Raw genomic sequence first — 21,100 nt, 5'->3', positions numbered from 1 at the left:
GGAAGGAAGGAAGGAAGGAAGGAAGGAAGAAAGGAAGGAAGGAAGGAAGGAAGGAAGGAAGGAAGGAAGGAAGGAAGGAAGGAAGGAAGAGATAGAGGAATGGAGGAAGAAAAAGAGAAAAAAGAAAATATGCTTCATTTTCTGCACTCAAAATCCATCAATTCTCCATGTCAATTTGGATAGGATCTTTTACTATGTTGCAAAAGAAAACACACACAAGACAAAACAAAAAAGATTAAGAAGGTAAAAAAAAAGTATGCTTCAATCTGTACTCAGTTTATCAGTTGTCTTTCTGGAGATAGATAGCAATTTTCATCAGGTGTCCTTTCGAATTATCTTGGGTCATTGTCTTGATCAGAGTAACTAAATAGATCTAATTAGAATAACTGATCGTATCAGCTAAGGACAATCAGAGTTTATCATCCTTACAATATTTCTCTTACTTTGTAAAATGTTCTCCTGGTTCTGCTCACTGAACTTTGAACTAATTAATATGTCATCCCAGGTTTTTTGAAACCATCCTGCTAATTATTTCTTATAGCACAATAGTTTTCCATAACAATCATGTACCACAACTTGTTTAGCCATTCTCCAATTCATGTACATCCACTCAGTTTTCAATTCTTTGCTATTACAAAAAGAGCTACTACAAATATTTTTGCACATGTGAGCACTTTACCTATTTTAATATAGTAGAACTTCTGATGTTCTTGGATAGTTCTTCTGTTGTTTCTCATTTTCAGTGTATATCTAGCTCGCCTCCTTTTCTGATCATGCATGCCCTCAATAATCCCATTTTGCTATTTATATCATATGAGTTATAATGGCAGCATGCTACAGCCAGCTTATGGCCACCACATATCTTCTCGTTGCCATATGGATCTCCTTCAGTTTTGATTGTTCAGAGATTTTGGTGTTCTGTAGTCCTTAATTACATTGCCTCCCTGGACCACAGGGAAAATTCACCACCCCTAGGGATAACCTAAACTCTTTTCTTTTGTCTCCACCCCTACCCTTGGGATGCCCATGTCACATTGAGGCTACTTGACTGTTCATGCATCTTATATAAAATTGGAGTCACCAGCTCTATTCTTTCTGGTAAGATAGGGGACTTCTAGTCCTTACCATCAGTGTCTGCCACCACATCCTAAGGTCTTCTAGTTCTTACCACCTGTCTTTCCTATTTTCTTTGGATCCTTGGACACTACCATCTAATTTACTGGTACAACCAATGAACATGAGGGTTGTTCCGTCAGCCCTGCTATAGTCATATCCTTTGGACTTCCTGGCATTTCCATTTCCCCAAAATAGAACTTTCTTTTATGTTGTCCTCCCCCAATTAGAATATAAGCTCTTTCAGAGAAAAAGTTATGTCCTTTATTTCCTATTTGTATCACTATTTCAAGGAATCCCAATTTCTTCGCCTATAAAATGAGGGAATTAGAATAAGTGACATGTAAGGTTTCTTCTGTTTCCCAATTGAAGGTACTAAAACATATTCATATTCACTTTTGTGATACTGTGGGCTACGTCTAGAAACTTCTGCCCTCTTGAAGAATATAGTTGGGTTCAGGGTGATTAAGAACTTTCAACTCTTTAATTTCCTCACTCTGAACCTTACTTTCTCATAGTTTTCATCTTATTTCCCTGTGATTGTCCTCCCACTGAGGTCATTTGGTGTCAAAATATATGTTGACTTAATTTGAAGGATCCTTTAAAGTTCTTCATATATTATTTAAATGTCTTCATTCTCTGCAAAAGGTATTGGTATGTAATCTTTTAAATGTCATATTGGTCTCTCTCGACCTCAAAATGAGCGGTGTAAGCTTAAAAGGCCAAGTACATCAAGCCAAGGTGGTTTCATATTGCCTTTGGTCATACATTGAAATAACTTGTTTTCACCTCTTCAAGGGGAACTTTTGTGCCCTCCTTCCATTTAGCTGTACTAGTTTCTTCACAAAGATTGAATAATATTAAGAATACCAGCAATCAGTTAGTCAATCAACAATCATTTAAATCAAGCACTTATATAATATCAAATGAGATAACATGTAAAGATCTTTGAAAATCATTAAGGTCTATATCAATTTTAGCTGTTGTTATTATTATATGCCAAGCATTGTGGTAATCTATAAGGATACAAAAGGTGACAGTTTTTTCCCTAAAGAATCTTAAATTTTCCTAGGGAGATACACTAATCTACAAACATTTTTAATTTCTTGATATGAGGTGGGTAGGTAGTAAAGTGCATAATGCTGCACCTGAAGTCAGAACGACCCACTTTCCTGAGTTCAAATTCAGCCTCATATACCTACTAGCTTCGTGACCCTGGGCAAGTTACTTAACCCTGTGTACCTCGGTTTCCTCATTGGTAAAATGAGCTGGAGAAGGAAATGGGAAACCATTCCAGCACCTTCTCTGACAAAATTCTAAATGAGGTCACAAAAAATCGGGGATGACTAAAAATGTCTGAATGGCAACAACGTGTAACTAGCCTGGAAAAGATAGACTGGAATCACATTGTTAAGGCTTTAGAATGCCGAATTGAGGAATTTTCCCTAATCCTAAATTCAAGGAGAGGACAGTGAAACTTATTGAGCAGAATATTGACATAGCTAGACCTGAACTTTAGGAATAATTAAATTATTGATTATGGTTGGTCTAAAAATAGTATGATTCTTAGCACCCTCTGACCAACTTTCTTGCTGCTCTTTCCATCATTACACAGAAGCAGGAGGAACCAACAGAGAACTGACAGTTATTTTTATATCTTTCATGGATTGCCAGGGCCACTTGATGAGCCTCTCCATAATTAGCTAAACCAGTCCATGGACAGAAAAAAATAAATTATTTCTGGCTCATTATCCTAAATTTAAGAATTTCCATTTTAGTAGAACCCACAATAATTTGTTGGTACAACCTCTAAGAACAATAGTAGCATCTCCACATAATGGCATAACCTAGAATTTTTTCATCTTCCTTGGTGTGGACCATTTTATATTGGTTAAACTTCTCTACCAAATAATGGTAGTGCAAATTAAACTATTTTTGCCCATTTTTCATTTTCACAGTAAGTAGTTTTTTTAATATGTTGTTCTAGAACTGTTATAATTGCTCAAACTTATTTCCTCATCTTTATCTTTCATTTTGTTTGAACATTGATTTTTGACCCTATTTGGGATTCTGACAATACACAAGTAGCCAATTTAGAATGACTGCTCCATCTGAATCTTGTTCTTTCCTGCTTATTAGTAGTATTTAGCTTATTATTTTTAGTCTGATGGAATCGGACACTTCAAATCCTAAAACAACAACAACAAGAGAAAAAAACCAATCCTTCCTTTCATTTCTGGCCCCCATAAGCTATCCTCCTATCCTTTCGGTGGCCAACTGTACAGGAAAAAGGTAGTCTACTCTCAATGGTTCTTCATGTCAGTGTTTCTTTACTACTTATTAGCCTCTAATGTGGGCTACCATTCTATTCAAAGGGAAATATCAAAGTGTGTACATGATCCACTAGTTGGAAGGTTTGATACTTCCCATTCCCTGCTGTTTCTCATCTTTTTTGTGGTATTTGGCAAGATAATTGCTCACTCCTTGATATTTTCTTTGCCATTGATATCTATATGACTATTTTCCTGATCCTTTTCCTACCTCACTGATTATTACCTTCTCTCTCTCCTTGGCTAATCTGTCTTTCTCCTGACAACACAATGTGTTGGTATGCCCACAGTAATCTATCCTTGGATCTCTTCTTTCCATATATACATACATATACACATACATACCTACATTCACATACACACATATATGCACACATATACTATATGTATATATGTATATGTGTGTGTGTATATACACATACACACACAATACATATATAGAGAGAAAGTCCCAAAATTCTTTTTTTAATAGTGTATATTTGATTTTAAAACTTTGAATTCCAGATTCTTTCCCTTCCTCCCTTGTCACCCACCCTTACTGGGAAGATAAGCAGTTCAGTATAGGATGTACATGTGTGGCTAATGCAAAACAATAACAGTAGATGTATTGTAAAAAACTGATTGTATTTCCCTCCCTCCTATCCCACCACCCACTTGTTCTATTTTCTACTTTGATCCTGTCCCTTTTCAAAAGTGGGTGCTTCCAACTCCCCTCCCCCCACAGCCTGCCCTCCCTTCTATCATCCCCCCTCTCATTCCCTTCCCCCCTACTCTCCTGGAGGGTGAGATACCCTATTTAGCGTGTATTTCATTCTCTCCTCAAGCCACATTCAATGGGAATAAGGTTGACCCATTCCCTTTTGCCTTCCTATTCTTTCCCTCCATTGTAGCCATTTTTCCTTGCCTCTTCTATGTGAGATAATTTACCCCATTCTGTCTCTCCCATCTCCTCTCATTGTGTTCCTCTCTAACCTCTTAATTTCACCTTTTAAGTATCATCCCTTCCTGTTAAATTGGCCATGTGCCCTCTATCTATGTATACCTGTCAGTATATATATATACACATTAACATATGTACTCATATGCCCATATACCCTCATATATAGACATATATATATATATATATATATTTCTATTCCCTTCAACTACTGAAAAAAGTTTCATAAGTTACAATTATTGTTTTTCCATGTAGGAATATAAATAGTTCAACTTTGATAAGTTCCTTATGATTTCTTTTCCCTGTTTACCTTCTCATGCTTCTCTTGCTTCTTGTATCTGAATGTCAAATTTTCTGTTCAACTCTGTTTTTTTTCAGCAAGAATGCTTGAAAGGCCTCTATTCCACTGAATGACCATATTTTCACCTGAAACATGATACTCAGTTTTGCTGGATAGGTGACTCTTCGTTTTAATCCCAGCTCCTTTGCCCTCCAGAATATCACATTCCAAGCCCTTCGATACCTCAGTGTAGAAGCTGCCAGATCCTGGGTTATCCTGATTGTGTTTCCACAATATTCAAATTGTGTCTTCCTGGCTGCTTGTAATATTTTCTCATAGATTTGGGAATGCTGGAACCTGGCTATAATATTCCTAGGAGTTTTCTTTTGGGGATCTTTTTCAGGAGGTGATCGGTGGCTTCTTTCAACCTCTATTTTGCTCTCTGGTTCTAAAACATCAGGATACTTTTCATTCAGAACTTCCTGGAGGATGATTTCTAGGTTCTTACTTTGATCATGGCTTTCAGGTAGTCCAATAATTTTTAAATTATCTCTCCTGGATCTATTTTCCAGGTCAGTGGTTTATCCCATGAGATATTTCACATTGTCTTCGATTCTTTCATTTGTTTGGATCTGTTTAACAGCATCTTGATTTCAAGTCATTAGCTTCCATTTGCTCCAGTCTAATTCTGAAGCAATGATTCTCCTCATTGAGCTTTTGTGATTCTTTTCCCATCTGGCAAATTCGACTTTTTAAGGCATTCTTCTCCTCATTGCCTTTTTGAGCCTCTTTTGCCATTTGAGTCAGTCTGTTTTTTAAAGTGTTATTTTCCTCATTCAGGCTGATGACTCATTTCATAATTTTCTTGCATTGTTCTCATTTCTCTTCCCAATTTTTCCTCCACTTCTCTTATCTGCTTCTTAAGGTCCTCTATGGCCTGTAACCAGCTCATATTTTCCTTTGAAGCTTTTGGTGCAGGAGTTATGACTTCACTGTCTTCTTCCTGTTCCATGCTTTGCTCCTTTTTGTCTCCAAAATAGGAGTCTAATGTTGGAATCTTCTGTCTGCTTTGTTTCCTTTGCCTGGTCATGTCGCCCCTCAGTCACTTGACCCCTGGGCTTTTTTGCCACAATAGGACTCCGACAGCAGACAGGGGAGCTTTCATCCCAAACTCTGGGGTTTTCTCAGCTGCCAGAGGTATTAGATGGGTACCCTCTCTGAAGCCTCCACACGCTCTGGCAAGCCGGACATACACCCCAGGACCTCCACCCTACACTGCAATCTAGATCCAAGCAGGTTAAAGCAAGAGCGATTACCCCTAAGACTGGTGCTTGGTCCCCCTACACTCTGCAGGCCAGGAGTGGAAGCTGTCCTGTGGCACTGGCTTGCTGTGCCAGGTCTCAGCAGCTTCTCACCCCAGGGGCAAAAGCTATGCACTCCCACTTATTGGTTCCAAAGTCCAGACTGCACTGACCTCTCACTTTACCCTTCGCATTTATGTGTTGATAATTCTGGAAATGGCCACATCTGCTGCTGATCTGGGGTCCCTCTGGCCGGCAGCTGGTCAGGCCCGCCCTGGGGCTACAGCCTCAGCATGGGGCTAGGCTCAACTCCCAGAGCGCTGTGCTGGCCAATTCCTGCTGGCCTGCAGGGCTGTCCTCAGTGGGAGGTTAGCTTCTCTGTGTCATTTTTTTGGGTTCTGCAGCTCCAAAGTTTGTTTAGAGTCCCCTTTTTACATGGATTAGGGAAAGTGGAAGTTGGAGCAGCAGGGAGGTCCTGCTTCTACCAGTCCCAAAATTCTTACCATAGCTTTAAGCTTTATTAACTTAACATTGCAATGAAGATTTGATGATACATTATATTCTCTCCTTTGGTGTTCTCTTCATCTCCCATGACTGAGTCTCTGAAGATGATTTCTGTGAACCTTTTTCCTGAGCTGCCTGCTTCATCTCTACCTGGAGATTCCTGCTCAAACCCTAAAGTTGTCTTTGACTCCTCTTTTTTTTTGGAGGGGCAAGGCAGGCCAATTGGGGTTAAGTGACTTACCCAAGGTCACACTGCTAGTAAATGTTAAGTGTCTGAGGTCAGATTTGAACTCGGGTCCTCCTGACTCCAGGGCTGGTACTCTATTCACTGTGCCACCTAATGCCCTTACTTCTCCTCTTTCTACATAAATCCAATCAATTTCTAGGTCCTTGATTTAATTTCATCATATTTCTTGACTCTTTCTTCTATTTTTCATTTTCACTGTCCAGTTAAAACTCTTACAACATCTTTCTTGGACCATTGTGATAGCCTCCCAACAAGTTCATCTGTTTCCATTCTCTTTTTTTCCCTTAATACCACTTCCAAGATAATCTTCCCATGCAGAAACAAAGCAGTATGGTATGGTAGGAGGAAAATATCATTTAACTTGATTTTAATAGATCTGTATTCAATTCCTGATTCTCACACTTACCATGCTATCTGAACATGGACAAAACATTAAACCTCTCTGGGGCTCAGTTTCTTTATCTGCAAAAAGGGAGATAATACTTGTACTATGTACCTTATAGGCTGTTCTGAGGCTAACATTTTGCAAATCCAAAAACACTAAATAGATGTGAATTCTTGTATAGCAGATATTATTGTTTCACTCTTCTGCCCAAACCTTTTCTATAGGACTATATTTCTCTACTAACTAGAAGCCAGATTTCATTCTTGGAAATCACATCCCTGTACAATCTGACTTGAATATTTTAACCAAGTTAGAAATTATTATAAATTAATATAAAATTAATAAAATAATTTAAATAATATAATTTAAATAAAATAAATTAATATAAAAATAATTATATTTTGACCAAGTTAGAAACCTTGATGTTCTCTGATCACATTTTACAGTTTCCAAACTTCTTTCTTTACACATTCGTTTTCCTAAATCACTTTACCTGCTGGACCCTTCTTCTAAAAGCTAGTTGAAATTGATCCTGGTTTCTTGATCCTCTTTAGTCAGGAGTTAGATCTCCAAAAGTATCAGAATACTTTGTTTTTTGTTTGTCTGTTTTACCACCTACATCAGCTAACACAATCTGTCTTGAACTTTAGTTATTTGCATACAACTAATCACTTCTACTAGACTTTAATATCCTTTTGTACAACAACCTCATATCAATTATATTTGGTTTCCATTTATTTCTTGTACCTTATACACATTAGGGGCTCAATAAGTATTGCAGAATAAATGAATCTCAATGTGAAAATATCAAGGAAGGCAGGATTATGTGAGGACAAATGTTAATTAATTATGATTATGATAAAGGGCAAAAAATCCTAAGTAAATAAATTTAAGATATGTTAGCTCTTCAATTGGGAGCATTCAAAAATGAATTAGAGGAAGGCAAACTAATGGTCTTAATTAATAATAAAGAGATGAGTACTTTAGCAATATGACAACTCTGAAAATTCTTAAATATTCCTTACTACTCACTTATGCATATAATACCTTGTATCTAAAAGTTTCAGAGTTTTGGGACACCTTTCTTTGTTCAGAGTGGTTTTTTTTGGTGTGTTTTTTAATGTTAAAATTAGTAAAGGACCTGAGAAAAATGTAATTACTTTTTACTGAAAGTCAGTGGTAAACTGATATTCCAACTCAACATTCATGCTGAAATTATTTTTAAAAAACATATATTGTATGGCTATCGCTGTTTAATGGAAACCCAGAAAAAAATTCTTTGTGACCTTTGCCAACTTCTCTAACTGACCAATGGTATTACCACCAAACAGGCATGAAATTAGACTGCCTTGGGAGAAAAAACAAAAATAAATCAACTACCTTCCTTCCCACTAAGTGGACATTAATATTAAATAATTGTCAATTATCTCTTTTGGATAAAATACTTAGTAATCACTAGGTTATGGAATAAGGTTCTCTTTGGCTATGCAAGTGGAAAAGGGCATCATTTATAATAAAGACTGATTTGCTAACATAGATACTTCATCACATTGCTTCATGATGACTACAGAAGGTAGTCTACTATACAAGACTAGAGAACCTCACAGAAGGTGGTAGTCTGAATTTAGCCAAGATTTTTAAGGTGAAAGTTCCCATAAACTAGTATTGTTCAACCTGACAGTGATTGTTACAGCTTTGTCTCTGCCACTAACAGTGTGACTTGGGTTAATAAGAAAGATGGCATGTTTGGGAGATGTTTTCAGCAATACAGATAGATAGTTTGAGAAGAAAAGGGACCCTTCTTTTATGAGGATAGCATTGTGGAAATGACATTTAAAATGTGAGCTAAGGTTACATAGGCATTTGGTGACCTCTTGTTTCTTTTCCTGAAATAAATGGAAACTTTTCAATAATTGCATTCCACAGGAGCTCCCTAAATTCCTCCAGGATCTTTCTTCTACTGATGCTGACCTGCCTTGGAATAGGGCAAAGAACCGCTTCCCAAACATAAAACCATGTAGGTGCATTTGTTAAGTCTCTGTGTTTTGTTCTAAAAATGTTATTAAACTATGACTACAGTAGAATACAGTTGCATTTTCTTAGTCTCCTTTTTTAATATATGTTTATTATATAGGCATTGTTAAGTGTTTAATAACAAAAGTACATTTCATTATCAATGATTTTCAAATGACATCTCTTTGACTTCATATTTTTTTGTTGAAAGTTAATAAACTGAAATGATTTTCAGTTTGTTCTTTTTAAATATTAATTATGCAGGTGCAGGAAACTGTAGAACTAGTACTTTCTTAGCTTTGTAATTGAACCCAGGTAACCAACCTCTTTAGCATTCTTTTCCAAACATTTTTTTCTGAAAATGAAAAGTTTGTAGATTGATTTTTCCTCATTGAGAATAAAATTCACTTGACATGTTTTTGTATTGGTTTCCCCTAGGATTATAGCATTGCTTTCCTATGGATTTTCAGATATGTGTTGTAAGATTTTTCACTGAAGATCAGAGTATATGAGGACTTAAAAAGCCAGGATAGATTTTTATCAAAGGAGACAGGGATTTATTATAGTACTATAGTCAATACATCTTCATTTTTCACTTAATAAAACAAAAAATGCCATTATTGTTTTAAGAATTAACAGTGATGTGGAAGGGGGAACAGAACATTTTTCTGCTAATAATAGCTATATTCTCAGATATTAACTTCATAACAGCTGTCTCTAATCAACAAAGTTTTCTAACGCAAAGTACAAATGGTAAGTTTCTATTTGCAAAATCTGACAATTTAAAATTGTATTCAAAAGAACTAGAGTTTTAAAGTATTTCTAATTTAGTTAGTAAAATTAGTCAAAAGGTAATAATTACTTGAAAATATTTTCTATATTCTTATATGTACCTAAATTTTTAATTCATTCTACATAGAAATTGGGGGGGGGGGGGGGTAAAACCACACTGGCATACCCAGGATGGCTGCTAGCACAGGTTTTTAGATCTACTTTACTAGGAAAGATAGCTGTTGGTTCAGGAGTCAACAATCTTTTTTTTTTCCTTTTTGGAGGAGGGAAGGCATGGTAATTGGTGTTAAGTGACTTGCCCAAAGTCACACAGCTAGTAAGTGTTAAGTGTCTGAGGTCAGATTTGAAGTCAGGTCCTCCTCATTCCAGGACCAGTGCTCTATTTAATACACCACCTATCCACCCCCTCAACAGTCTATTTTAATTACATTCACTTGTTGAGGGGAAAAGTCAGCACCCTGAACTTCAGAGAAAATACAGAGAAATAAGGACCAACAGAGAGGGTTCTGACTGCTTGAATCAATTATAAACTTTTCATACACCCCTGGATCGTGAGAACCTTTACATCTGAGCAGTCAGGGAGCTCTGAACATACAGCCACTTAGAATCTCCACCAGAGAATCACAAGATCCTTCTCATAAGCAAGCCCCCAAAGCAAAATACCAACTCAGTGTATATATGCACTTCTCAGAACCAGAAGGTATCACAACCGTCCTGTCTCAGTACCTAATTAGAAATAAGCAAAAGGTTTGAAAGCCTTCCTACAAGCAAGCCTTCCTACAAGCAAGCCTCCCCTAAGCAAGCTCCCCTTAATGGGCTCCACGTGAGACCCATTAATGGTCAAGGAAGATCTTAAATTCCATTGACATTATGGGTTGATTAATCAATTGTTAATATCATCTTTCTTGCCCCTTGGCTGGGATGTTGTAAAGAAAAATGAGATTATGAATCTAATGCCTATAAAGCTACCTAGTTGGAAGTTAGTTACTTTGAAAGCTCTATTATTTTTCTGTATAAGCCATTAGCATTATTTTTTTCACTTGAAAAAGTAATTTTCTCAGTGTTAATGTGTTGTAATGGTCTCAAAATAATAAAATCTAATCCTACAAAGAAAATACTTAATATGGTCCTAGGAATAACTTGGGTATGAATACCATTTAATTCAATAAGTTTTACATTATGATTTTGAGATCTTAAAATAAAATTTTCTACACAAAATCAAAATTTTAAAACCTTTATTCCAAGGAGTTCAAAGAACTATTATCTATTTCCATATCATAGCCTCTCCAAACCTCAGCTTAATGACCTGTAAAATGGGATAATAAGATTTTAATGACTTACAAAATAGGGCAGTGGTGAGGAAAACACATTACACACCTTAAAATGATATTAAAATAGGAGCTGTTGTATTTATTATGAGCTGGAATCATTGAGGATATAGAATTGAGGCTCAGTGACTTCTTCAGAACATCCAATAATAGAATAATGAGTAGAATAAAAAGGTAAGAAAAGATAAAATAAAATTAGATAAAATATCTGCTGCAAACGTTTAAAAAAAATGTTTCAAGTGAGCTCAAATATATCCTTTTCCCAGGTTGTCAAATATTAGAACAGGCAATATATATATATATATATATGTATATATATATATGTATATATATATATATTGCATGTTATCTTCATTTTTTTCCAGAGGACTTATTCTCTATTCTACATTGGCTGTTTAGTCTCCATTGCTCCATTAGGCATTGCAATAATAATAATAATTATTATTATTGTATTAACAACGGCAATAATAGTAGCTAGAATTTATATCATATTTTAAGATAATTAATATCATTATTAAGCACAAAGTGCTTAATAAATATAATTTCATGTTATCCTCACAGAAATCCTGGGAGGAAAGTGCTGCTATTATTTCCCATTTTACAAATGAGGAAATTGAAGCACATAGATTAAGTACCTTGGCCAAGATCACATAACTAGTAAGTGTCTGAGACAGGATTTGAATTCAGGGCTTCCTGCCTCCAGATCCAGTACTCCATCCACTTCACCATCTAGCTGCAAATGAAGACATGCTAAATTTCTAAAATTTGTGTTTCCCTCAAAGAATAGCATGTCCAGTATTTTTTTTTGTAGATTTTCAAAAGAAGAAAATGTTTTCCCCTGATTTTGCAATTAAGACTTTAATATAACATTTTGAAAATTATGATTTTAAATATAGTATACACACATGTATACATGTACATATACACACATATGTGTATGTGCATATATACATGCACACATGCAAAAATATATATACACACATGCATGTGTGTATATAAATTAGCCTGATTTTTTCTGTCATAAACTTACCTAGTTAAGACCTCCATAGATTTACTTGGAGATGTATTCCACTTCTCTTATGTCAAAGGGTTGGCAATAGAAAATGTTCCCCTATATGTTCTTCAGGAAAAGCCTAACCTCTTTTGGTCCTTGCTGCCCTTTGCCAACCCTGTCCTGTTTTTATTAAAACATTATCTTGCTCCCTTAATAATAATATAACCTATGGACCAGGAACCTCCACATCTCTGGTTAATTCATGCAAAATGTTCTCAGGGGCTAATCTGAAGGAGCATTTTCTGTCTTGGTTCATTTCTCACACCCAGCATTTATCCTGGGAATCTGGAAATCCTCTCTCTCTCTCTCTCTCTGTCTTTCTGTCTCTGTCTCTGTCTCTCTCTGTCTCTCTCTGTCTCTCTCTGTCTCTCTCTGTCTCTCTCTCTCTCTCTCTCTCTGTCTCTCTCTCTCTCTCTTTCTCTCTCTCTCTCTCTCATCCCTTTCTGTGAAAATCCCCAAATTAAGTTGAGTTTACTCCACAAATGGGAGTAAAAAGCACTTCAGCTCCAAAACAAGCATTCAAGGTAACAAATGCATATGGGTGGAGGACAGCCTTTATTTTCCCCTATAGAAAACAAATAAACTACTCAAAGATTCACAGGAATCCATGAATCAATAGAAGCAGAAAAGTCATGAATCACCCAATATCACCTTTGGAAGGAACTGAACTCATGGTTGCCGTCATACTAACATAATGACATTCTGGTGAATCCCTAGCTCTTTCATAAAGCCATTAACAACCCTCTAACACTTGTATTTTTCCACTGTGATTTGGACTTCCCCTTCCCCTAGACAGTAATCATTTTGGAATTGTTACACAGCTCATTGCCTTCCCATTGAACATGAACTCTCCAAATAACTCATTATACTAGCAAAGAGTAGCAAGGTCCAAGACTTTTTCCCTTTCTCCCCTAGCCTCAACTGTGTCTGGCATTATTTTAAATTTTACTGTTCCTCTAGTTAAGGGCCAGTCCTCTCCTTAATTCAAGAGTTATGCTGTTCAGGAATCACCCTTCTATCTCTTAGAAAGTTTTATCTCTAACCCTTTGAACCTTGGACTACCCTCAAAGCATTCACCAAGGATGCTATTGGTCAAGAAACCTTTCCTGTCACTTAGTTAAATGGTATTATCATACTGCCTGTGAAACCAAAATCCATCTTCTTCTGCACAGAAGGTTGAGAGTTAAGTACACTATCCATGAACCTTTCTCTTATGCCTCATGGACAAGTACATGTCTACTTTTACCTTTTGCTTCTATGGGAACTCTACCATTGCTCTAACTGCTGCAATTTCTTGGACTTGGAAAGTTCATTAACAAGTCTCCAGCCTCTGATCATAGGGTCGAAAAAGCTATAGTTTATTCATGTAATTCCCATGTACTTCTGGTCAAAGGTAGACATTAATAGTTAGAGGGTAAGGTAGATGTAGAGAAGATTGTGAACAACAATAGGCTTCCCTAAGCTCAGAATACATCTCTATAGTACTCTGGACTCTTCTCTGAACAGGGTAAGGACAGAAGAAGAAAACAATCAGAGCAGCCTCAGTCCCTTTTATAGGGCAACATAGAAGGGTGACTTCACCAAAATGAGTCCATACTCTCCAGAGCACTTGCTAGTGATTTCTTTTGAAAAAAAATAGTTTATCAAGCTGTCATTAAATTATTTCCCAAGCATCATTAGGGTTTGACTTTTGAAGCATCATGATTTATAATGTAAGGGCAGACATATTGTCATACTTTCATTTCATTTGTACACTGCAAAAGAATAGCTCCCTCATTCTCCTCTGTTGCCTTTTAATTGCACCTCATAATCTGTGTAATCACATGATCAAGAATTACAAAAGTTTGCATTCTTTCATTTAAAAAAATTGGAGGGGGGAAGGCAAGGCAATTTGGGTTAAGTGACAAGGTTTGCATTCTTAGAGAATAAATGTCAATTTTTTGAAAACCTAGATCACTAGACATTACAGGCTATCTTGAAAACATCAAAAATACTTTAGTTTAAAAAGGCCAAGGCCTCCCACTGCATCCTGGGCCATCTACAATTGTCTGGATCAATATCTGGCCACTGGAGCCAGATGACTCTGGAGGAGAAAGTGAGGCTGATGACTTTGCACAGCCCTCCCTCACTCAAATTAAATTTAATTGCAAGTCATGTCATCATCTCCCTGATGTCATAGTTTTCTTTGAGAACAAAGGACAAAGCAGCCCATAGTTTTATTACTTCAACTGTTTTCTTACTTTTGATTTTATTAATCTTTACTTTGATTTTCAGAAGTTCTAATTTGGTATTTAACTGGAAATTCTAATTTGTTCTTTTTCTAGTTTTTTTAGTTGCATAGCCAATTCATTGATCTCTTCGTTCTCTATGTTATTCGTATAAGCATTTAAAGATATAAAATTTCCCCTAAGAACTGTTTTGGCTACATCCCATAAGTTTTAATATGTTGTATTATTATTATCATTCTATTTAATGACTTTTTTTTTATTTGTTTGACTCACTTATTCTTTAGGATTTGAGTATTTAGTTTCCAATTCGTTTTTAGCCTATCTTTCTATTGTCCTTTATTACATGTAATTTTACCACATCATGAGCTGAAAAGGATGTATTTCATGGTTCTGCCTTTCTGCATTTGATTGTAAGATATTTATGCCCTAATGCATGGTCAATTTTTGTGTGGGTGCCATGTACTTCTGAGAAAAAGTTACATTCCTTTCTATCCCTATTCTCCAGAGATCTATCATATATAAGTTTTCTAAAATTCTATTAATTTACTTAACTTCTTTTTGGTTTACTTGGTGGTTAGATTTATCTAGTTCTGAGAGGGGGAGGTTGAAGTCCCCCACTAGTATAGTTTTGCTGTCTATTTCTTCCTGTAACTAATTTCACTTCTCCAAGAATTTGGATGTTATACCACTTGGTGCATATATGTTTAGTATTGATGTTTTAATTGTCTGTGGTACCTTTTAGCAAGAAGTACTTTCCTTCCTTATTTTCTTTTAATTAGATCTATTTTGCTTTTGTTTTGTCTTAGATCAAGATCAATACCTGCATTTTTTTAACTTCAGCTGAAACATACTTTGTTCAGCTCTAGCGTTTTACTTAAAATCTTTTTCAAATGTGTTTCTTGAAAACAACATATTGTAGGATTCTGATTTTTAATTCACTCTTCTATCAGCTTCCATTTTATGGGAGAGTTCATCCCATTCACATTCATTTCCCTTCATCCTATTTCCCCCTTGTTCATATTTCTCTCTCTTTTCACCCTGTCCCTTCTCACCAGAGTTTTGACCACTACCTCCCCCAATCTACTCTCCCTTCTATCAGCCCCTTCCATTTCCCCTCCTGTTTCCCTATAGGGTAAAATAAATTTCTATACCCAACTGAATGTGTATGTTATTCCTTATTTGAGTCAACTCTGATGAGAGTAATGTTCAAACAATGCTCCCCCTCTCCTTTCTTTCCCTCTATTGTAATATATCTTTGTGTCTCTTTATGTGATATAATTTACCCTATTCTGTTTCTCTCTTTCCTCTTTTTCCAGAACAATCTTTTCTTCACCCCTTCTTTTTTTATATCGTCATATCAAAGTTAACTCATAGCCATACCCTCTGTCTTGTTTATGCCTTACTACCCTAATAGAGGTAAAATTCTCAAGACTTACAAGTATTATCTTCCCATGTAGAAAAAACAGTTTAAATCTTACTGAATAACATGTTTTGTATTTTTCTTTAATGTTTACCTTCTCTTGAGACTAATATTTGAACTTCATATTTCTGTTCAGCTCTGGTCTTTTCATCACAAGTGTTTGAAAGTTCCCTATTTCATTGAATATCCATTTTTTCCCCTGAAAGATCATGCTCAATTTTTCTGGATAGTTGATTCTTGGTTGTAATCCAAGCTCTTTGTCTTCCAGAATATCGTATTCTAAGTTCTCTTGATCTTAGAAGGTAGAAGCTTCTAATTCTTATGTAATCCTGACTGTGACTTCTTGACATTTGAATTGTTTCTTACTGCTTGCAGTATTTTCTTATTCCTTGGAGATTGCATTTGGGATCTCTTTTGGAGTTGATTGCTGGATTCTTTCAATGACTATTTTACCTTCTGGTTCTAGGATATTCAGGCATTTTTCCTTGACAATGTCTTGAAAGATGCGGTCCAGGCCTTTTTTATTTTGATCATGGCCTTTGGGTAATCCAATAATTCTTAAATTATCTCTCTTGAACCTATTTTCCAGGTTAGTTTTTTTCTCTAATGAGGTATTTTACACTTTCTTCTACTATTTCATTCTTTTGATTTTATTTGACTGATTCTTGATGTCTCGTGAGTCATTACCTTCCATTTGCCTGGTTGTAATTTTAAAGGAATTATTTTCTTCAGTTAGCTTCTATACTTCTTTTCCATTTGGCCTGTTCTATTTTTAAAGAAGTAGTTTTCTTTAGTGGATTTTTTCCCCATTTAGTCAATTCTGTCTTTCAAGGAGTTTTGTTTTCTTCAGTCAATTTTTGTACTTTCTTTTCCAAATTGTTGACTTTTTTCATAATTCTCCTCCATAACTCTTATTTATTTTCCTAAGTTTTTCATCTCCTTCTCTTACTTGATTGTTAAGATCCCTTTTTCACTCTTCCTAGAGGACTTTTTGGACTTGAGACCAATTTAAATTCCCCTTTGAGGATTCACATGTTGCATTTTGACTTTTTCCTCTTCTGAGTTTGTATTTTGATCTTACCTGTCACCAAGCTTTCTATGATCAAGGGTCTTTTCTATTTCTTACTCATTTTTAGCCTATTTCATGACTTTTAAAGTTGACCTTCACCCCTGGGGTATAGGGGGAACTATCCCAAGCTTCTTATGCTGGAGGCTAGTGACCTGGTCACTGGCTTTTCATGCTAGAGCCTCAGATACTTGCTGCTTGCCCACTTCACTGGGGCTGGCTCAGCCTAGTTGCATCTGTTGCACTGGGATGCTGGGGCTCATAATTTGCCTTCTGAGTTGGGGGTGGAGGCCTCACTGCTGGCCTGCTGAGCCAGGACCCAGAGGCCTCAGTTGCTGATTTGTGCTGTGGCTTAGAGCCTCCCTCTGATTTGCCTGGACACTGTCTGTGTGAGGTTGTACTCCCTATCTATCCAAGCGAGCCTTTCCTGAAATTCTTGAAGTTATTTTAAGCTGGAAAATTGTTTCACTCCATCTTTTTGTGGGTTCTTGCCACTCCAGAATCCATTTAGAGGCTTGATTTAACATTATTTCCAAGAGAAACTGGGAAGATCTCAGAAAACTTCCTGGCTTCTCTCCACCATATTGGCTCTGCCCTTCCTCCTCCACTGCTAGTCATTTTAGGGGCAGCCTTACTCACTGAAACCCAACAGAAGCCTTCTGCTGTCCTCTCAACAAGGTACCAGTAGGTTCACCCACTGTCCAAGGGGAATATTTATGCATATCAGTTTGACTGGAGGGTTATCCCCCAATCAACTTCTTTCCCCTATTACAATAATGAGTTTATATTTATGTAGCACTGCATGGTTTGCAAACTGAATTACATATGTTATCTCCTTTCTCAAGAGACCATATAATATAATCAATGAAGAGCTAGCTTCAATATCAGGAAGAATTGGGTTCAAGTCCTGCCTCTGACATATGCTGGACATCTTGGACAAGTCACTTGACATGTTAGTGTTCTAGGAATCTCTCTAAAGCTACAAATAGTTTGCAGATAAAGTGCTAACTGTAAAATGAAGGTATTGGACCAGATGGTCTGTAAGGTCCCTTCCAACTCAATATCTGTGATCCTTCCAAATTTACTGTTGTCTATAATGACACTAGACATCATCCAAGGTGTTGATAAAAATTTTAATTAGTAGAGGGCAAAAAGCATACCACTAGAGACAAAGTGATATTGACTTATTAATCACTATACCTTGATTCCAGTCGTTCAACAAATTTCAGTTCAAAGGTTTCTTGATCATAGTAAATAAGTTGATTTGTTTGTTTTAACAGGCCCTTGTTAGATGAACTCCATCCATGGTTAAGAATCCACCCTTCTGGGGCAGCTAGGTGGTGCAGTGAATAGAGCACCAGCCCTGGAAACAGGAGGACGTGAGTTCAAATACGGCCTCAGACACTTAACGCTTACTAGCCATGTGTCCTTGGTCAAGTCACTTAACTCCAATTGATTTGCTTTCCCCCCTCCAAAAAGGAAAAAAAAAAGAATCCATCCTTCTTAATCTTTAAACCACCATTCATAAATATGAATCTTATCCTTAGATTCTATCATCTTCATCAAATGTTCATTCTTCAAGTCTGCCTTTTTCTTCTGAGTGCCCTACCGCTCAGGTAGGTGGTGCAATGACTAAAGGGCTGAACTTGGAGTCAGGAAAACCTAAGTTCAAAATGAGAAGTCACCTAACCTATGGCTGAGTTGTAAAATGGGAATAAAAAAGCACCTATATCCCAGGACTTTGTGAGGTTAGAATGAGATAACATTTGTAAAGCATTGAAAACCATACAGCACAATATAAATTGTAGTTATTGTGGTTGTTATTACTGTTATCACCATCCATCAATGCAAGTGGTGAAAACTCCACTTATGCCCCCTAAGGTCTTCAGGTTTATTTGCTTTTGTATGTTTTCAAAATTCCTAGCAATGCTTTCTACATTCATGCTTATAGTATTATATTCCCCCATATGAATCACCAAGATTGAGTATAGTATTGTTCTTTGAGTTGGATAAGTCCTCCTAGGCCCTCTATCTTGGCCTGAAGTCAAGGAAGTCAGAAGACTTATGTCTTGTCAACTGTGTCAGATTCACCAATAGCTAAGGAGCTACTGCTACTCATTTCACCCTTCTTCTGCCCATTACTGAATGATCTCTCACCTGTGACTTTTGCTGATCTGCATTAACCACTCACTCTAGGCACACCAAGAACTTCTCCCTTCTGAGATGTTCCTGACAGCTTTCTATAGGAAGACTCTCATATTTATTGTTTAAATGCTAATATTCAGTGATCCTTCTTCCCTGCCTTCTCTCTATCATTCTTCACATTTCCAGTTTTCTGAGAAAGGTGAAACTACCTCTGGACTTGTGATTATATTTATTCCTTTCCTCTTTGAAGTAGTTGGCCATTATTATAACATGTAATTCTCCTGGAGGACGTAGACGAGGGGTTTTAACGTGTGTGTGTGTGTGTGTGTGTGTGTGTGTGTGAGAGAGAGAGAGAGACAGACAGACAGACCTTTTTGTCAGTCGGATGAAGCCTGTGAACAATTTTCAGAATAATGATAATGATTTCAAATGCATAATATATGTACCTACATATATATGATTAAAGAGGAAAATAAATAAATTGTACAAATACAATTGTTAATTTTTTAAAAAACCAAATTCATAGACCACAATTTAAGAATCTTTGACCCAGAGAGCAATGTGATCCTTATAAAGGCTCCCTCTCTAGTCTTCACTCTCTTCTTAGAGGCCAATCTAACATTTGTGCATAAGTAGTTGGTGAAATATATAGAGCCCCCCTGAGCTGAAATGCCAGTCTATGGAAGTAGAGAATCAGATTCTATATTTCAAGATAACAAATTAGTTAATGGAAGTAAAGTTTAACTCTGCCATGCTAAGGGAGTAAGTATCTTAAATAACCCAGACACTGCTGAAGTTCCATTTTTTTTTTGCTATTTATTCTGAAAAGGCAGCATGGCGTGGTGTCTAGAGAGCCAGCCTTAGAGATGCGACAACCTGAATTTGACTAAGCAAGTTACTGAACTTTCCAATGTTCTAGGCAACTCTCTAAGACAAGTTTCCAAGAAGGTGCTGATTTATATTGATAGAAATCCTAGGTCCAAGGTCTATTCTACTATTTATCATATAATTACTTTTACTATAACGATCTCTAATTTCCTTTATAATTCTATAAGTTTGATCCTGTGATCTTATTTATGAAATGAAAACAATATAAGTACTCATTTAAATGAAAACAGTAACAGTTCCTTCTAAAGTTCCTGACCTTCAACTTTGAAGTTGTTTATTCACCCTGTAGGATTAGTCCCAAGGTTCTGAAAGGTTTCCCAAATGTTCTCTCTTCTTCATTTTGATTACATTTGCATATCTCCTTACGGCACCAGACTATATATGACAGGCTCACTAAATTTATCCTTCCCTCAAGTACTAATAAAAATTCTTACTCCTTCTAAAATGTTATATTGCCACCAATTACCGCTACTTCTTTCCTTCCAAACTGACCCCAAGCATATTATTTAGTGGAGTACTTTTTCATGTGGATCTTTGATTCCCAATTTCTATGTAATATGAGGAAGGTTCTGACATTAATTATGAATGAACCTTTAGGAAATATCACCCCTTAAGGAATGATGTTCCCAAATCATCTGAGAATTTTTGACCAAAGTGTCCTGTATGTAATACACATCATTACTTTGAGAGACTTCTGAACCACAAGGCTTTGCTCTTAGAAATGCATGATATTTTACCATAGGATTGAAAGCAGGATTTCAAGCTCAAAAGCTTCAAAATACTATGCTTACTAGCAAATGGTTATAGAGATTTCCAAACTTCCGTATTATTAGATGAAGTAGGTTTTGTGAAAACTTTCCAATACAATGAAAATCTAATTTCTTGGTTTCCAGACACTTAATGTGTTCCCTTCAGTAATAATAGCATTAAACAGAAATCCATTAAGATGTTGTTATTATGCACAAGTCCAAAAAGTCCTTTCTCAATCAAGTGGAACCTTTCTTTATCATGATAATTGCTAACATCTATAAAGCATATTAAGTTTGAAAAGCATTTTATCTACATTGCT

General features: G+C 36.3%; 1 protein-coding gene across 1 annotated transcript in view; it reads left to right on the top strand.

The window, feature by feature from the left end:
• PTPRQ (protein tyrosine phosphatase receptor type Q) overlaps positions 1-21,100 on the top strand; it is a 291,670-nt gene that overhangs the window by 257,462 nt on the left and 13,108 nt on the right. The window contains exon 38 of the mRNA XM_069094772.1: positions 9,024-9,114. Within this exon, the coding sequence (XP_068950873.1) occupies positions 9,024-9,114 (91 nt within the window). The remainder of the gene's footprint in view (positions 1-9,023; positions 9,115-21,100) is intronic.

The sequence above is a fragment of the Petaurus breviceps genome, unplaced genomic scaffold (genome assembly GCF_028583685.1).
Source record: "Petaurus breviceps papuanus isolate PSGF00001 unplaced genomic scaffold, PetGlider_PUasm1.0 221, whole genome shotgun sequence".
Taxonomy (NCBI): domain Eukaryota; kingdom Metazoa; phylum Chordata; class Mammalia; order Diprotodontia; family Petauridae; genus Petaurus; species Petaurus breviceps.
This window is presented reverse-complemented; position numbering and strand designations above follow the sequence as displayed.